At 35.0% G+C, this 18,831-nt stretch overlaps 1 protein-coding gene across 1 annotated transcript; it reads right to left on the bottom strand.

Annotated features, from left to right (window-relative positions):
* Window positions 1-190: 190 nt before the first annotated feature.
* On the bottom strand, window positions 191-7,747 carry LOC103524924. Its single transcript, XM_026820192.1, has 4 exons — window positions 7,582-7,747; window positions 5,937-6,029; window positions 945-1,070; window positions 191-656 (listed from the first exon to the last, which is right to left on the bottom strand). The coding sequence occupies exons 1-4, from the start codon at window positions 7,745-7,747 to the stop codon at window positions 334-336; spliced, it is 708 nt and encodes a 235-aa protein (XP_026675993.1). The 3' UTR covers window positions 191-333.
* Window positions 7,748-18,831: the final 11,084 nt, after the last annotated feature.

The raw sequence follows: 18,831 nt of genomic DNA, 5'->3' as shown, positions 1-18,831 counted from the left end.
AAAAGTAGTTATGGTACTAACAGGAAGTCCTGTCGATGGTCGCACCCTGGACGAGATCCCTTCTCTACTCAGTAGTGCTCGTTAAACGACAGTGTGCTGGAATTCAAAGATCGATGGGAGCCACCTGAATTCATGCCTTCAATCTAATCCATCCCTGAGATAAACGGTACTCATCTTGTAACTTTTAACAAATTTAATATCTCGATTTTACAGAGGGAAAATCAGGTAAAAATTGAAAAGAGAATTGCTTTCTAATTGCTTTGAGGATTCTAAATGGATTTCAATATACGGACTTTTCTTGAGGTCAGTTAGGGTAGAGGGAACAGTCCGAGTTCAAAGTATTATTACGAGCAGGTAAGTTTCTCTCTGTAAACTCTTCGACATCGACAGGGCTTTCAAGATACCTACTAGTAGCTTGGCGCGATGCAAAATAGAACATTGTGAATAAAAGCATGAATTCAGGAACCATCCGGCTACCTGCAAGAGAGTCCCATTGGGGGTTTCTTCACCCTCGGACACGTTGGTCACTTTGAGCCACTTTAAATGGGGTTCGAGATCGGACAATGGGGGACATTCAAAGATAGCTGTGCTGTTAACGAGGGCGGTAATGTTACTGGGAAATCCGTCCTTGATGTAGGGCTTATGTGGATATCGTTCTAGAAAGCGGAACAAAAATTCGACATCCAGCCAGATAGAGTATTGAATATTTAAAAGCTAACTTTTATAGGTACTTATGACAAAATTTACTTTTCCCTCATCTGGGCTCCCTGACTATATCCAGAATACTATGTATAAGTTATCTACTCGTTCAATGAGATTGGATTGATATGTCTCTCGTAGGTATCTACTCCGATGACTTTCAATGTAAATCTCTCCAATTCAAACTTGAAATTTGGGAACATTCAAACCAACATTCTCCTCACTATAGCGCGTTATACACTTACCGCGGATATCAACTTTGAAGGTAAAGTCAATGCAACCCAAACTATTACACACGAGGCACATATAATTGCCACTGTCTTCAGTGATCAGATCTTCAAGTCTAATGCTCCACCTGTTGTAATGGATAACTGTTAAAAGTTACAAGATGAGTACCGTTTATCTCAGGGATGGATTAGATTGAAGGCATGAATTCAGGTGGCTCCCATCGATCTTTGAATTCCAGCACACTCTTTTTTACATTTGTTCACACGTTTAATGTTCTTTCACAGAGAGACTTCATCATCGTCCTATACTAACAGAAGCTCCACAAAATAACACCCTGGTGGTTGGATCATCGCACGCTTTTACGTGTAAAGTGCTTTCCGATCTTCATCCTCAAGTGGAGTGGTTTCTGGGACACGTCACTAATAACATCTCAGACTTCATAAATCTAACCAAAGTGGTGAAGGTATTAAATGTTCCGGGTGGCACCTTAGGGCAACCATTGCACGCATGTTGTATAACGTAGTAATTTAACAATAACGCATGTGCTAACTGCTAACTTAGTCCCTAATATTTACAATAATGCATGTGTGTAGGTACTTAACTTTTTTACCTAATTATTAAATCATGTAGGTTGTAGGTAGATATTTTTTATGCATGCTATTGATTGCACGTACTTACTCAGACTTCATAAATCTAACCAAAGTGGTGAAGGTATTAAATGTTCCGGGTGGCACCTTAGGGCAACCATTGCACGCATGTTGTATACGTAGTAATTTAACAATAACGCATGTGCTAACTTAGTCCCTAATATTTACAATAATGTATGTGTGTACTTACCTTTTACAATAATGCATGTGTGTACTTACCTTTTTTACCTAATAATTAAATCATGTAGGTAGATATTTTTTATGCATGCTATTGATTGCACGTACTTAACTCTAATGATAAATTTAATGATAATCCTACCATATTTATAATGTACTAACACCTGAGTAGGTACCTAATGTGAAATATTATACAAGATGCAGTTTTTGACTAACCGATAATTGTGTCCGTTCCATTAAACAGCATGCTTCTCACTCAGGATTGTTACCTCTAACGTCCATTTGGAACAATATTATTATAAAACTATTTTATCTCAATTGAGAGCATGTACATAGGGTACGCATGTTGTATAACGTAGTAATTTAACAATAACGCATGTGCTAACTGCTAACTTAGTCCCTAATATTTACAATAATGCATGTGTGTACTTACCTTTTTTACCTAATTATTAAATCATGTAGGTTGTAGGTAGATATTTTTTATGCATGCTATTGATTGTACGTACTTAATTGATTGCACGTACTTAATAAATTTAATGATAAACCTACCATATTTATAATGTACTAACACCTAAGTAGGTAACTAATGTGAAATACCTTTATGGGGTAGAGTGGATTGGAACACATCACATGCCTTCAGACACACTCCATTTGTCAAGGGTTCAGGCATTGCCTGCCCCTTGGGATCAATTTAATTTGAAGAAACCTATTTACTGATGAAATTTGTAAGGAAATATCATAGAAGCTGCAGTTTTTGACTAACCGATAATTGTGTCCGTTCCATTAAACAGCATGCTTCTCACTCAGGATTGTTACCTCTAACGTCCATTTGAAACAATATTGTTATAAAACTATTTTATCTCAATTTACCCAAATTTCTAATAATTAAACAATAAAAGACAAATCACTAAGGAGTACCACATAATGTAGAAGGATATCTTTCATGGTGCTTTCACTATAAAGGTTAAAAATGGAGAACGAATCAATCAAATCAATTTACTAGTATGATCTAAGTGCATTTAAACAGGATGATACCCATATTGCCCATGAACACAAAGACAGCATCTAGGTTAATATTTATCATGTCAAACAAGAACAATATGTTGCAAAGTCGAAACAATGCTTCACAATGAAAAAGAAATGTATACTAATGTAGATATTATCTTCCTTGAAATGCTAGAATACATATTTATCAAACAACCGATGTAACATACAAAGAAAGATGTAAAACAATACATTGGGATTAGTTACTTATATATGTAGATTTACAAAGAGCAAGCCACAACACACGTCTCTTGTAGACATTGTCACAACCTTAGATGGAGGGAAAACATGAAAGAGTAATCTATTGAAAGGAGAAAGAGGTGTTCAAAGAAATCAGAAAAGTGATAATCAAAGATACTCTAAAAGCGCAAATTGAGCTGTCAAGTCAATTGACAAAGTCCTATCACCGCTCATGCCAATATGCTTTGTGACGGGTGTATTAATTTATCCAGTTGGTTTTCATCAACATACTTCGAGGTATTCTGACTTGTAGATGATATTTTAGTTGCCAATAATGAAGAATTGATGAAAAGAGATGTCTAAAAAACCTAAACCCATATTGATATATGTTTAAGTTTCGGTGCTCAATATTGTTGGATAAAAGCTCAAGATTTTATTTATCTTGTCTGCGGCACGTCGCGTCGTTTCAAATTGATTAGATTCACAATTAATATTAGTATTGGTTTTGGCGAGTCTCAAGAGTTCTTTCCAATTATCCACGCCTTTCACGTGATGGTATTAGTCTTGCATACCAAACAGGGGTAACACGGTGTCAACATTGTCTCCGACTATCATTTAGTTCATAAATAAAAACATAGGTAAACGAAACTCAAATATTAGGCGAGCGAGGAAGTTTTCTCTCCCGCAGTCTCTGCACTCTGTGTATTTATGGTGATTTTAGCGATCAAAAATTGATCATATCTCAGGATCGGTTTAGATTTTCGCAAAATCCTTTCTTATTGCACACCTAGACCATAAAAGGAATATTCCTACCAAATTTCAGCTTTCTAGGTGTTGTGGTTCTAGAGATAGAGCGATCAGTGTGTGAACTATGAACTGTGAATGGATCTCGTTCTTATAATATAAGATTTACCTATTTACTTATCAAAGTATCAATATTACTACCACCCTGTACACGTATGCCACTTGTCAAAATAGAATATCTTGGTCTGTCAGAAAGATCATAAATTTCTTCTTACTAAAACATCATCTTCATCATAATGCGTGGTTCCATATTCTCTCCTTACTTCATTACGAACCAAACCCTCTGGAAGGGGGAGTTTAGTGTTTTTTATGAGCCGTATATCAAATAAGATATCTAACATCGTAGGAAGTGACAGGGTAGTGGATATTTTAACCTAATTTTACCAAATTGTTCAGGTAATATTCTTGAATTCAGAAAATTTCCTGTGATTACTATTTGCATGTACTTGTACCTACTGGAAAATCTATTCCCATGTCTATGTATACTTATTGTAGGTATAGTTTCCATAATTACTTCCATTCTGACCATCGAAATTTTGACCCGATTACATTACTTTCCTTCCTATAGGATAAGGAAAGTAAAAAGACTAAAATTTCTCCCCTCCGGTAGACACCCTAGGATGCATGCAGCGTTTCCTCTCTGGATGGCCAGACCAATCTTAGGTTAGAAATGAATTGAGTTTGTCTCTTGAGAGTGTTGAGTACTGTTGAGGTTTCAAGGAAACGTTTCCTTCCATCTTGTCAACACCAGTTTCAAAATGGAGGGAACGTAATCTGCTCCCCAGGTCACAGGAAAGTCAAATATGAGAAGGACTCTATAAAGATTTTGGAAGTGTTAAAATTTTATGCATCTTCCTCTCCTACTTGTCTTAAACCTGAGCGAGAACATTACTCGTTAGAATGAGAGGAAGTCACAGACGTACGTAGCTCTGAACATTTGAATATCCTGTGAATCCTGTGGATATTTACGAGACGATGAAAACGAAATGCCAAGTTCATTCGAGAAGAGAGAAATGAACTAGTATTATTGTAAAAGGTGATCTATAGAACACTAAAAAATAATTTTACATCTACGTCTATTATGTCCAGTTGATACCTACTCCTTTATAAAAATGGTGCATTTAGTATATCATTGAATTATCACGGTAAAGGAGCTTTTGTTGAATGAACGATGACAAAACGTGCCTACTCCGGCCACTAACTATCAGGTATCAGGTATACCTGACAACCGGACCTGTTCAGGCGTACCTGTCAGGCGTACCTGTCAGGTCTACCTGATAGTGAGTGACTAGCCTAATGATTAACGCACTAGCACAAAATAGTAGCCTAGTTCAGTTCTCAGCGGGGTCAAACATTTATCTTCTCCCGTTTTTTGACGGTTCACAAAACGACAGCTCAAAAGGACAAATCGTGATGTTTGCAATTAGATAATGGTTCCGCCAAACCACTGAACTGTTCACGGCAGGCGTTAACAAAGTCATCAAAGCAAGAATGGTCGCCAACATTTGAAACGAATAGGCAAGAAAAAGAAGAAGAAGAAGCAGTAACAGCAGCAGCAAAAGGAGAAGAAGAAGGAGGAGGAGGAGGAGAAGATTTTTACCACAATAGAACAGTTGCGCTTACTTGGGTGATGTTTCAAAGTCATAGAGCAGGAAAAATGAGGACCAACGGAATTTTTTCTTTTTCTCCTACGACTTCTAGATCCCGAGATAAAGTGATTTAAAAAAGTAAATCGTGAACTTTGACGTCACGGCATACGTTCCCGTAGGCGATGACGTCACATCAAATGTCCCGAGGAAAGCTCCCTCGCAGGCAACACATTATTGTGTTTGTGCGCATACGTTTCTGCGCATTTCTTTCTGCTCCTCCGCCAGCGTGCTTGCATAAGGGCGCTACCCAGCGAGGCAACTGCCTGAAGTCTAACGTCACACATCTTTGAACTCTTTCATTAGAACGGAAAATGAAAATTGAATTTTCGACCTTTTACAGTTATTTTTTCGTAGTTTTGACCTCAGATTTGAATTTTTCACTACTTTTTACGTAGGAATCGACCATTTAATAATAGTTTTTACCCATTTGCAACTGCTCCATTAGGTATGTATATGTAGGTACTTACTACACCTACAGACAAAGCCACTATCTCTGAAAATAACTTACCCAAATCAAACGTTCTGATGATCGGTTTGCAAATAGAAGAAGTAAGGAAGGCTAGTAAGATGGAAATTGCTTCTATCCTTAGAATCATTGTGTCTGAAATCAAAACAAAAGATGTACACATTAATACCTATCTTACTTAAAAAATTGTCAGATTTAACTAACCTGTATTCTCTATTAGGCACACCTAAATATCCATTAATAAATTATAAAGCACCCTCATAATCATGAAGTCATCAAGCTACCTGCTAAAAATAGAAGACATCAGAGATTTTTATGAAGCTCATAAAATTTTAAATGCACTGATGCACCTAAAGGAAATATGTGTGCCTATTTGTGGGCACCTATGCGGGTATACCTTACAAATCTGCGTACTATTGGTGTGTGCTTCTGTGTAAAACAATAGGTAGGACGGTAGCTAATTGGTAATTTTAACGGTAGCTAATTGTGATACTATGGACAGGAATGTTAATCTTTGAGCCTTACTCAGCTTAAGGGAAAACATGGTAATTTTAACGGTAGCTAATTGTGATACTATGGACAGGAATGTTAATCTTTGAGCCTTACTCAGCTTAAGGGAAAACATTTCCTCCTCCTCTTCTTCTTTTTCTTCGCCTTTTCCCATGTTCAGATGGGGTCGGCCTCTCAATCAGCGCAGCGTTAAAGTGATCGCTTTGAGGCCAACTGGTTTTGGCTAAACAAAATTTTCCGAGTGGATCCCTTTCCCTTTGCACTCAACCTTCGCTATTGATATGGCATAGGGAAATTTGGGCTAGTCTACTCCCTGTTTATAGTCCCCTAGCTAGACGCTGATCCACTCTCTGTTTATACATACACGTTGTATTGTTTTCTTGTATTCATTAGAGTTGGCGTTGTGATATCTATGTACAATATTCTAATATCAAACACATCCATCCTCGTATAAACAAGAAATACAATAAAATCCATTTCAGTATTTTCACTACACGTTGTATTGTTTTCTTGTATTCATTAGAGTTGGCGTTGTGATATCTATGTACAATATTCTAATATCAAACACATCCATCCTCGAATAAACAAGAAATACAATAAAATCCATTTCAGTATTTTCAGTCTGAAACTTCCTACAAGTTTTTTTGTTTAATATAAATGTTTTAATTGGATGTTCCACAGCTTCGTGAAATAGTTAATACTTAGTATCTATTATTCGTCATAAAATTTGAAATAATGGTGTAGGATGTGTGAATACTTTAATGAAGAGGATTAGGCAGTATAGGTACATATTTTATTGATCCGATAAATAATTTAAAAACTAATAAGCAATACGTATTTACTAATACCTTGTAGGAAAAATAACACAATATCTAAGGATTCTAAGGTATGCAATACAACTTCGTGAAAAATAAAGAAACCTTCACAAGAAGTATCTACTTACTTTCCTAATGGCTTTTTTTAAATAATGACTGAAGTGTGAGGTAAGTAGTTAGGATGGTTTTAAGTAATTTCCATGAAGTGCGTTTTTCATCGTTTACTTCCCTATATCAGAAATGTTTTCAAGGATCTCAGGTTGCAAAGTTGCCTATCCAACTCAATACTTCACGAGAAGCTATTAAATTCATTATGTAATCAACCGAAGCTAATATTCTAATGAAGACACAATAGAACTTACCGCTAGCTCGTGGGTCTGGTGTCTTTTGTATTTCCATTATGTCCAATGTAAACACAACTTCCGCCTCAGGCGAACTTCCTGTGTTGTGTTCTGGGCGCAGAATATTAATGAGTTGCAACAGTGCCCAGTGCAGCTTTTGACGACAGATCCCATAATATTGCTGCATATATTATGCATAAGATAGCCAAAGATATGATCAATAATACCTACTCTTTATGGGAGTTCAACCAATGGGTGGGATTATTGCCCGAGGCAATAGGCGCATAAATAAAACAATATTAGCAATATCTTTTTTTTTTTTTTATTATGTTAAATTTAGATGCGAGTGAATCTATTATGTCTGCTACGAGAATTAAAAATAGATACAGAAAATACACAACTGAGCTGTCAGTGCGAGAAATTGAGGGTGACGGTCTTAACCCTTTTCTAAACGAAGATGAAGCAAATCTTAATGATATAGTCCTCGATTTGCAACTGGACATTGACTATATTACACTTTTCCTAATTACTTAAACATACCCAAATTTCTAATAATTAAACAATAAAAGACAAATCACTAAGGAGTACCACATAATGTAGAAGGATATCTTTCATGGTGCTTTCACTATAAAGGTTAAAAATGGAGAACGAATCAATCAAATCAATTTACTAGTATGATCTAAGTGCATTTAAACAGGATGATACCCATATTACCCATGAACACAAAGACAGCATCTAGGTTAATATTTATCATGTCAAACAAGAACAATATGTTGCAAAGTCGAAACAATGCTTCACAATGAAAAAGAAATGTATACTAATGTAGATATTATCTTCCTTGAAATGCTAGAATACATATTTATCAAACAACCGATGTAACATACAAAGAAAGATGTAAAACAATACATTGGGATTAGTTACTTATATATGTAGATTTACAAAGAGCAAGCCACAACACACGTCTCTTGTAGACATTGTCACAACCTTAGATGGAGGGAAAACATGAAAGAGTAATCTATTGAAAGGAGAAAGAGGTGTTCAAAGAAATCAGAAAAGTGATAATCAAAGATACTCTAAAAGCGCAAATTGAGCTGTCAAGTCAATTGACAAAGTCCTATCACCGCTCATGCCAATATGCTTTGTGACGGGTGTATTAATTTATCCAGTTGGTTTTCATCAACATACTTCGAGGTATTCTGACTTGTAGATGATATTTTAGTTGCCAATAATGAAGAATTGATGAAAAGAGATGTCTAAAAAACCTAAACCCATATTGATATATGTTTAAGTTTCGGTGCTCAATATTGTTGGATAAAAGCTCAAGATTTTATTTATCTTGTCTGCGGCACGTCGCGTCGTTTCAAATTGATTAGATTCACAATTAATATTAGTATTGGTTTTGGCGAGTCTCAAGAGTTCTTTCCAATTATCCACGCCTTTCACGTGATGGTATTAGTCTTGCATACCAAACAGGGGTAACACGGTGTCAACATTGTCTCCGACTATCATTTAGTTCATAAATAATCACCGTACATCTCCGGCCAACAGTTTGGTTGCAGATGAACGCCACTCTGAGCGAAATGTTAAAACAACATTGAGTTCTGTGTTTATACCTTGACAAATTGATTTAGCAGTGTAATATTTACCATTAGTCTCTGGAGATTCGTCATCTGGAGTCTGGTTAGGAGTACCAGGCTTCGAGTTGTGTTCTGTTCATTCAAAAATCCAAGGGTTTTTGATTTTTTTCCCCTCAGTTTGATGTGGATTACGGGTGTTTGTGTATGACTGTGATTACAAAAATCCACAAGCAAAAATGCAAATATATTTCTTTACGTAATACTTTGGGTGACATCATTAGCAGCTTCTACACTATACTTGGTCGATCGACATTACTGGAAAACAGTCCTTCATTATACGGACGTTCTCGTACAACGTGTTTTGGCACTAAAAACTGACCATCGAAATTTTGACCCGATTACATTACTTTCCTTCCTATAGGATAAGGAAAGTAAAAAGACTAAAATTTCTCCCCTCCGGTAGACACCCTAGGATGCATGCAGCGTTTCCTCTCTGGATGGCCAGACCAAACTTAGGTTAGAAATGAATTGAGTTTGTCTATAGAGAGTGTTGAGTACTGTTGAGGTTTCCCCTCCGGTAGACACCCTAGGATGCATGCAGCGTTTCCTCTCTGGATGGCCAGACCAATCTTAGGTTAGAAATGAATTGAGTTTGTCTCTTGAGAGTGTTGAGTACTGTTGAGGTTTCAAGGAAACGTTTCCTTCCATCTTGTCAACACCAGTTTCAAAATGGAGGGAACGTAATCTGCTCCCCAGGTCACAGGAAAGTCAAATATGAGAAGGACTCTATAAAGATTTTGGAAGTGTTAAAATTTTATGCATCTTCCTCTCCTACTTGTCTTAAACCTGAGCGAGAACATTACTCGTTAGAATGAGAGGAAGTCACAGACGTACGTAGCTCTGAACATTTGAATATCCTGTGAATCCTGTGGATATTTACGAGACGATGAAAACGAAATGCCAAGTTCATTTGAGAAGAGAAATGAACTAGCATTATTGTAAAAGGTGATTTATAGAACACTAAAAAATAATTTTACATCTACGTCTATTATGTCCAGTTGATACCTACTCCTTTATCAAAATGGTGCATTTAGTATAATCATTGAAAATTTACCACATGAGTAATTATCACGGTAAAGAAGCTTTTGTTGAATGAACGATGACAAAACGTGCCTACTCCGGCCACTAGGTATCAGGTAGACCTGACAACCGGATCTGTTCAGGCGTACCTGTCAGGTCTACCTGATAGTGAGTGAATAGCCTAATGATTAACGCACTAGCACAAAATAGTAGCCTAGTTCAGTTCTCAGCGGGGTCAAACATTTACGTATCTTCTCCCGTTTTTTGACGGTTCACAAAACGACAGCTCAAAAGGACAAATCGTGGTGGTGTGGTACAAACTCAAATTGGAAACAATTATTGTTTCACCACCACATTAATTTGAACATTACCTTGAAACGGGGCGCGTATTGAGGGGAAGCTAATCCTAATAAATCTTATGCGAGGACTATTTGACGAACATTTGAGTCAAATTAAATCGCTTGGAGAAGTTTGAACAAATGGTGTGAGACCTGACTCTATTTCCTGTCAGAAGCAACGGGTTCTGTACTGATGCTATTGAGTTCCGCAGGCAACACTTATGGGTATGGATACCTCATGTACATACTCGTATAATAATTGGTGACTATGAATGCTAAGCACGTGAGTTTCATGAGGTACTCTCTGATTTGATTGGTGATAACGAAAAATCTTCATCTCCATACCTAGGCAAATAATAATCGTCTATTGATTTTACAGGTCCCTAGACTCTGTAGTCTGTAGGTAAGGTATACATACAGGTGCCTATTGTTGTGGCAGGAAGAATCCAAACTTTTCCAGAGTCCGGAATTTCATTAGTCCCAGCTCTTATTGAATCCTATTTCATTTTCTTGAATCATTGTTGTATCTTTCAATCTTAGACGGCCGGCGCTTGGCGCAACTTTTCTAGTCAAGTAGTCAAAAATAGTGTCTCCAGTAGATAGATTTCGCTTTAGTTTCCAAAAGCAATAATGTTTTCTTCAGACTTGGAATGCCCTTATATGTTTGGAAAACAAGAAATCATGTATAATAACAGTTAGACATGATTTAAATTACAACAACACTCGCAACATTAGAACTCCAAATTCTATGACAGTTGAGAAATTTATGAACCAAAATTTTAATAATGTTTTGAATTATGAGATTGGTGATTTTTGTAATTTAAAAAATGACAAGCAGAGAAGAGACTAATGAACTAGAAAATATGGTGAAGAAGAGACAAAACATTAGATGATTTGATTTATGATATGAAACTATTTATCTAATGAAGAAAAGAGTTACTAGAACATTGCAATGCAGACACAGTTATTCAGATTTCAGAATATAACTGTAGGTACTCCTAAATCTTTTGCAACCGAAATGAATCAACAAATAGGTAGGTACAGGTACAGCGAAAAAAGTGTATTTATTCAATTTATTTTTCCTTTGATTCATATTTGACTTCCCCAAACTAATAGGTGGGTACGTAAATTATTGGATTGATACCCACATTGATATCAAAATTGCTTTATTCTAATAATAAATCAATATTTTTGGCAATAAAATGTAATACTCGTAGATCAAATAATACCACACACATCGAAACAAAATAGGGGTAAAATAAATAAATAAATAAATAATAAAAATAAAAAAATACAATAATTCGAATAATAATACCCATATTGAATTATTTAGGGATCGCACTTGGATTGATACCCACATTGATTTCAAAATTGCTTTATTCTAATAATAAATTAATATTTTTGGCAATAAATGTAATACTCGTAGATCAAATAATACCACACACATTGAAACAAAATAGGGGTAAAATAAAAAAAATAAATAAATAAAATAAAATAATTCGAATAATAATACCCATATTGAATTATTTAGGGATCGCGCAGTGTTCAATACATATTAGTGGAGATGTCCATATTCCCATTATTAGTGGAGATGTCCACATTCCCATTCCAAGCAAATAATATCGTTGGTAAAGTCACCATTAAGTAAAGTGTTTTGTTATTCACACGAAGTAGAAATGAGCTGTGTAATTTGTTTCTGTGTTATTCCCTTATTTTTACCATTATTTTAATTGGACGAAAATACAAACAATGGTTCTGGAACACCCTGTTATTCCATCCTCAATCCAAAGGGCGATATCCAAATACATTATAATGGACTGCAGATGTGAGGGCCAAGAGCACTTTATTATGTGTGTGATAATAGCTCATTAAAATTGCGAAATCTTTGCTATTTTTCGTTTTGAGGCAATATGGCAATATTGTGATGGGATAGGTTCTGTTTAAAATTTCTTTGCGATATTGCGGCAATCCATCTAAAGTAACAGCCTCTAAAGTAACATATATGTAGGTACCTACATATCAGTCCAAATAACTTGGGAGTTTAGCCTTATAAATGCCCGGCTTTATCAGGTTGCAAAGCAGTTAAAATCCAGAACTAGGTTATATTTCTAGAGACTTTGTTAAAATCTTGAGAAGAATCGTAAATATTGTCATTTGAACAAAATAATGATGTGCTACTAAGCTGGGTAGTCGGTGGGTGTAAAAAAAAATCCCTCCAAAAATATCACCCGAATTCTTAGGGTTCGAAATTTTACAACAGAAATAATGGGTCTTTTAGGATATATTTTTGCAGTTTTATTATTTTTTTAACGACTCCCATATTAGAAGCCCAAAAACATTAACTCAAGACAAGGTCATGTTTCCAAAAACAAATCATATGGCTGACACATGCTCACATAATGGTTTGGATCAGATTTTCTTCACTTCAGCTGCGTTGTCAATTTAATATATCCTGAATATCTTCATTAGGATTTGGGTGACACTCTGGTTTGAGATACATATATCTGAATGTCTGAATCATCCGTGATCCTATTTCTTTGAATACCTTATAATCATCCTTATAGGGTTCGACCTATGTATAATCTTACAGGAACACTCATATCTTTCTATTTGGTACTAGGTATTCGGATTTAATAAAGTATAATGATTGCATGACATAATCTATGGCTTACAGATAGAACTTAATCTAATAGGAAGGTACATAATTAGACTTTGAGAACTTTTCCGCCAAAGTGTGTAGAAACGAAAATAGTCCAATGAAACCAGATAGCTTACAAGAGGGAATAGTCCTATTCTTGAACCTACTCCTGGCATACAATGACAATGTTTAGAAAGTGTGCAATGAATATAGGTAATGTTCAACAATGGTTCTGGAACACCCTGTTATTCCATCCTCAATCCAAAGGGCGATATCCAAATACATTATAATGGACTGCAGATGTGAGGGCAAAGAACACTTCATTATGTGTGTGTGATAATAGCTCATTAAAATTGCGGAATCTCGCTATTTTTCGTTTTGCGGCAATCTGGCAATATTATAATGGTATAGGTTCTGTTTAAAATTTCTTTGCGATATTGCGGCAGTCCGTCTAAAGTAACATATATGTAGATAGGAATATTATAATGGTATAGGTTCTGTTTAAAATTTCTTTGCGATATTGCGGCAGTCCGTCTAAAGTAACATATATGTAGATACCTACACTAAATATCAGTCCAAATAACTTAGGAGTTTAGCCTTATAAATGCCCGGCTTTATCGGGTTGCAAAGCAGTTAAAATCCAGAACTAGGTTATATTTCTAGAGACTTTGTTAAAATCTTGAGAAAAATCGTAAATTGTCATTCGAACAAAATAATGTGCTACTAAGCATGGTAGTTGGCGGGTGTAAAAAAAATCCCTCCAAAAATATCACCCGAATTCTTAGGGTTCGAAATTTTACAACAGAAATAATGGGTCTTTTAGGATATATTTTTGCAGTTTTATTATTTTTTAACGACTCCCATTTCTTATTAGAAGCCCAAAAACATTAACTCAAGACAAGGTCATGTTTCCAAAAACAAATCATATGGCTGACACATGCTCACACAATGGTATGGATCAGATTTTCTTCACTTCAGCTGCGTTGTCATTTAATATATCCTGAATATCTTCATTAGGATTTGGGTGACACTCTGGTTTGAGATACATACCTATATCTGAATCATCCGTGATCCTATTTCTTTGAATACCTTATAACCATCCTTATAGGGTTCGACCTATGTATAATCTTACAGGAACACGCATATCTTTCTATACGCTCGCCTAATATTCGAGTTTCGTTTATGTTTTTAGTTTGATAAATACAAGTTCGGCCATGCCTTTTCCACAAGTTTGGCCATGCTCTTTCTATAGGTACTAGGTATTCGGATTTAATAAAGTATAATGATTGCATGACATAATCTATGGCTTACAGATAGAACTTGATCTAGGAAGGTACATAGTTAGACTTTGAGAACTTTTCCGCCAAAGTGTGTAGAAACAAAAATAGTCCAATGAAACCAGAAAGCTTACAAGGGGTAATAGTCCTATTCTTGAACCTACTCCCTATACATGAATAAATGCACATGTTAAAACAATAGAAAAGGATATCTACATTATTAGGGATAAATATAGATCGAATATTGCGATCTCCATCTTCCCAGCAACTGTAAATTAAATTTCTAATCAAATTTATGACGTAAATATAATTTATGGCAATATGTTTTATGGCAGTGTGTTCGCTGAAGAACATAGGTTAAAATATCTACGCAAATGTGTTCAATGTTATTGTTCCAAGGGAAAAACAACAATGCACAAGAAAATGATTTTATTTTTATGTCGAAAATAACATGCGGATTTGTAGATCCATTTCGCAAAGAACACGTTTCCTACATTTCGCTAAATCGTTTCCAATGTTTCCATGAACATAAAATCAATATGTTAAACAAAAATGTAAATCTAATAAGCATGTTTGATAGACATGTATTGTAATATATTATTGTTCTCGTGTAGAATACATTTATAGTTACATGCTTTACAGTATCGTGTCCAAAAGAAAATACCTATAACTTCTCTGTTTCTTACAATTATACTGCTATTTTCTTCCTATTGATTTAGTGTTTTCCTATACCGTGTCACATAAATATTGTTCCATGTCTATCTTGTTCTTGTGAACTTTAGCGCCAAGTGTTTCATAAATTTCAAAACCGCGCCAAACAACATCCAGGTATTTGTGGCGTATGACTCACAAGATCGATCAGTCTTGTTTGAAGAAGAAGAATAAGAAGGAGAAGAAGAAGAAGAAGAAGAAGAAGAAGAAGAAGAAGGAATCAATATGAACTTGAAAATCGGATAAAAGTGCCTCCAAGAACAAAATTGATTGAAGAAAGAACGAAGTTTAAAATGTGAAATAAGATTGTGATTTTGGCATCTCCACTAACTAGCATGTGATTTTGGCATCTCCACTAACTAACATGTTATTTAGGCATCTCCACTAACATGGTATGTGTAATTGTGTATGTGTTATACATCAAACGATTTAAATAGCAACGACAGATTTGATTTTATGGGTACCTAGGTATATTTACAATTCTACATTGTTATCTTTTCTCGTATGTTTTATGCAAAGATCCCACATAAATATTGTTCCATGTCTATCTTGTTCTTGTGAACTTTAGCGCCAAGTGTTTCATAAATTTCAAAACCGCGCCAAACAACATCTAGGTATTTGTGGCGTATGACTCACAAGATCGATCAGTCTTGTTTGAAGAAGAAGAAGAAGAAGAAGAAGAAGAAGAAGAAGAAGAAGGAATTAATATGAACTTGAAAATCGGATAAAAGTGCCTCCAAGAACAAAATTGATTGAAGAAAGAATGAAGTTTAAAATGTGAAATAAGTTTGTGATTTTGGCATCTCCACTAACTAACATGTGATTTTGGCATCTCCACTAACATGGTATGTGTATGTGTTATACATCAAACGATTTAAATAGCAACGACAGATTTGATTTTATGGGTAGGTATATTTACAATTCTACATTGTTATCTTTTCTCATATGTTTTATACAAAGATCTGCATCTCCACTAACTAACATGTGATTTTGGCATCTCCACTAACATGGTATGTGTATGTGTTATACATCAAACGATTTAAATAGCAACGGCAGATTTGATTTTATGGGTAGGTATATCTACAATTCTACATTGTTATCTTTTCTCATAATATATGTTTTATGCAAAGATCCTGCTGGTATTATTGAACCAGTAGGTGATTCTACTACTGAATATTGCACTAGAAAACTAGGTTCAAGTTTCCTCCAAAAACAAAATTGATTGAAGAAAGAACGAAGTTTAAAATGTGAAATAAGTTTGTGATTTTGGCATCTCCACTAACTAACATGTTATTTTGGCATCTCCACTAACATGGTATGTGTAATTGTATGTGTTATACTTCAAACGATTTAAATAGCAACGACAGATTTGATTTTATGGGTAGGTATATCTACAATTCTACATTGTTATCTTTTCTCATATGTTTTATGCAAAGATCTTGCTGGTATTGTTGAACCAGTAGGTGATTCTACTACTGAATATTGCACTAGAAAACTAGGTTCAAGTTCATGGTGAATTTGGCATCTCCACCATTACAAACATACGAAGTTGAGGTTCATGTAGGTAATCTCCTCCTTATTCAGTAAAAAGCTTAATTTACATAATATTTATAAACAACTATACATAGATCATCACATGGTGGCTAGATGACTGACAGCAGCTGAATCTCATGAGTAGCTTACTAATTCCTTATATGGAAGTCTATGGAATTGCCCAATATACCACATACTCGTATGTAATTAGAAACTCATGATTTCAACTATCATAGACGCCGTTCAAAACAACCCTAAACAACTATACATAGATCATCACATGGTGGCTAGATGACTGACAGCAGCTGAATCTCACGAGTAGCTTACTAATTCCTTATATGGAAGTCTATGGAACTGCCCAATATACCACATATGTACATAATTAGAAACTCATGATTTCAACTATCATAGACGCCGCTCAAAACAACCCTTTTTGAATGAATAAAACTTGTAGGTATACCAAACTCTAACTGTATTAAATTACACTCAATTAAAATTATACGTTGTGATAAAAAACAATACGATTGTTTGTCTACTCGTCTAATGAAAAGAAGAGCCGCCCTAGTGTTTGATAAACACAGGTTGTTTTAGTTAAATCTGGTAGTGTTTAGTAGCTGAATGAATCCAGTGAGGACTTTCTATTACATTATGTATGGGGAAACTATAAAATTGATGAGATATTTTTATACCATACACACCTTGAGCTAAAATTTACTTTTCTGGACTCAGGAGACATCAAGACGGATACTTCCACCCATTCCCCAATTTTGAAAACTGGGACCGATTCCACGAGTGAAGTATTTCATTTCACTCAAACTCGAGACGTTATCAAATGCTCCAAGTTGTTTTGGATTTATCATGTATCTCAGTACCTAGATGTTGTGTTTTTCAATTATACTAACTAGTACGAAAACGAAATAAATAAAAAATCAAGAACATGAACATGCAATACTAACACATAAACATGGAATAGAAAATGCTATAAATAGGTATGAGGAATAGCCATAGACAGATAGACACCTCCAATAAAACATTTGGTCCAGAACTTAAAACAATTGAGCTTGTTGTTTACATTTGAGTGATTTTAGGATTCTGTTTTTACTTTCTATTACATTATGTATAGGGAACCTATCCAATGTAATGAGAAAGTATTTGAATCGGTTCAAATTTTCAAATGCTGAACATGGGGATAAATGTCCGTTTTGAGGTCCCCCGAGTCTAACATTCAAATTTAAAGTATGGGAATCAACGCCTCTCTAATATATTGATTGGTATAGGTCTATATGTATGTATTATTTATTTTTCAAATTTCGACATTATTCCAAACACCCTCTGTAATGTAATAGAAAGCCGTGTGATGTTCACACCAGAGTTTTACTTTCCTCATTTGAATTGTTTAGATTATACCATTCACTTGTTTAAATTAGACGATCTATTTCTGATTCTTTAATCTAAATAAATTGTATTTTTAGGTTCTAAATTCTCTAATCACTCCTTGTACATTATAACTAGACCTATGTAGGTAGGTACTTACATTGATTCTTTAATCTAAATAAATTGTATTTTTAGGTTCTAAATTCTCAATCTCTAATCGCTCCTTGTACATTATAACTAGACCTATGTAGGTAGGTACTTACATACATAATACGAGTATACCTATTTGTCTGTCTTGTAAGAAACTAGGTACCTCTTCTTCTTCCTCGCCTTTTCCCGTGTTCAGATATCAGTCTCTTATTCTTTCCGCCAGATACTCTCTTGTTTGCCTCCCTTATCATGGAAATAGGTATTAGTGAAGTTGATGCAAATAGTTGTAACCTCATAATACTAGGCATCAATGAAGTAAATTAGGTAATTCGAAGTATGTAATAATTTGGAGGTGAAGCCATGCTATAGTAGTTTGTTGAAAAAATATACACTTACCAAAATCTTAAAGTATAAATATTATAATGGTATAGGTTCTGTTTAAAATTTCTTTGCGATATTGCGGCAGTCCGTCTAAAGTAACATATATGTAGATACCTACACCAAATATCAGTCCAAATAACTTAGGAGTTTAGCCTTATAATTTTGCGGCAATCTGGCAATATTATAATGGTATAGGTTCTGTTTAAAATTTC

This window comes from Diaphorina citri, unplaced genomic scaffold (genome assembly GCF_000475195.1).
Source record: "Diaphorina citri unplaced genomic scaffold, Diaci psyllid genome assembly version 1.1 scaffold127, whole genome shotgun sequence".
Taxonomy (NCBI): domain Eukaryota; kingdom Metazoa; phylum Arthropoda; class Insecta; order Hemiptera; family Psyllidae; genus Diaphorina; species Diaphorina citri.
The sequence above is the reverse complement of the archived record's forward strand: the minus strand, read 5'-3'. Positions and strand labels throughout refer to the sequence as shown.

Excerpts from the sequence above, each read along its gene's own strand:
- LOC103524924 (XM_026820192.1), bottom strand. The coding sequence starts at position 7,747 with ATGCAGCAATATTATGGGATCTGTCGTCAAAAGCTGCACTGGGCACTG. Across the intron at positions 6,030-7,581 it reads ACCAGACCCACGAGCTAGCG|ACACAATGATTCTAAGGATA; the intron begins GTAAGTTCTATT and ends TTTTGATTTCAG. Across the intron at positions 657-944 it reads CTTCAAAGTTGATATCCGCG|AACGATATCCACATAAGCCC; the intron begins GTAAGTGTATAA and ends TCCGCTTTCTAG.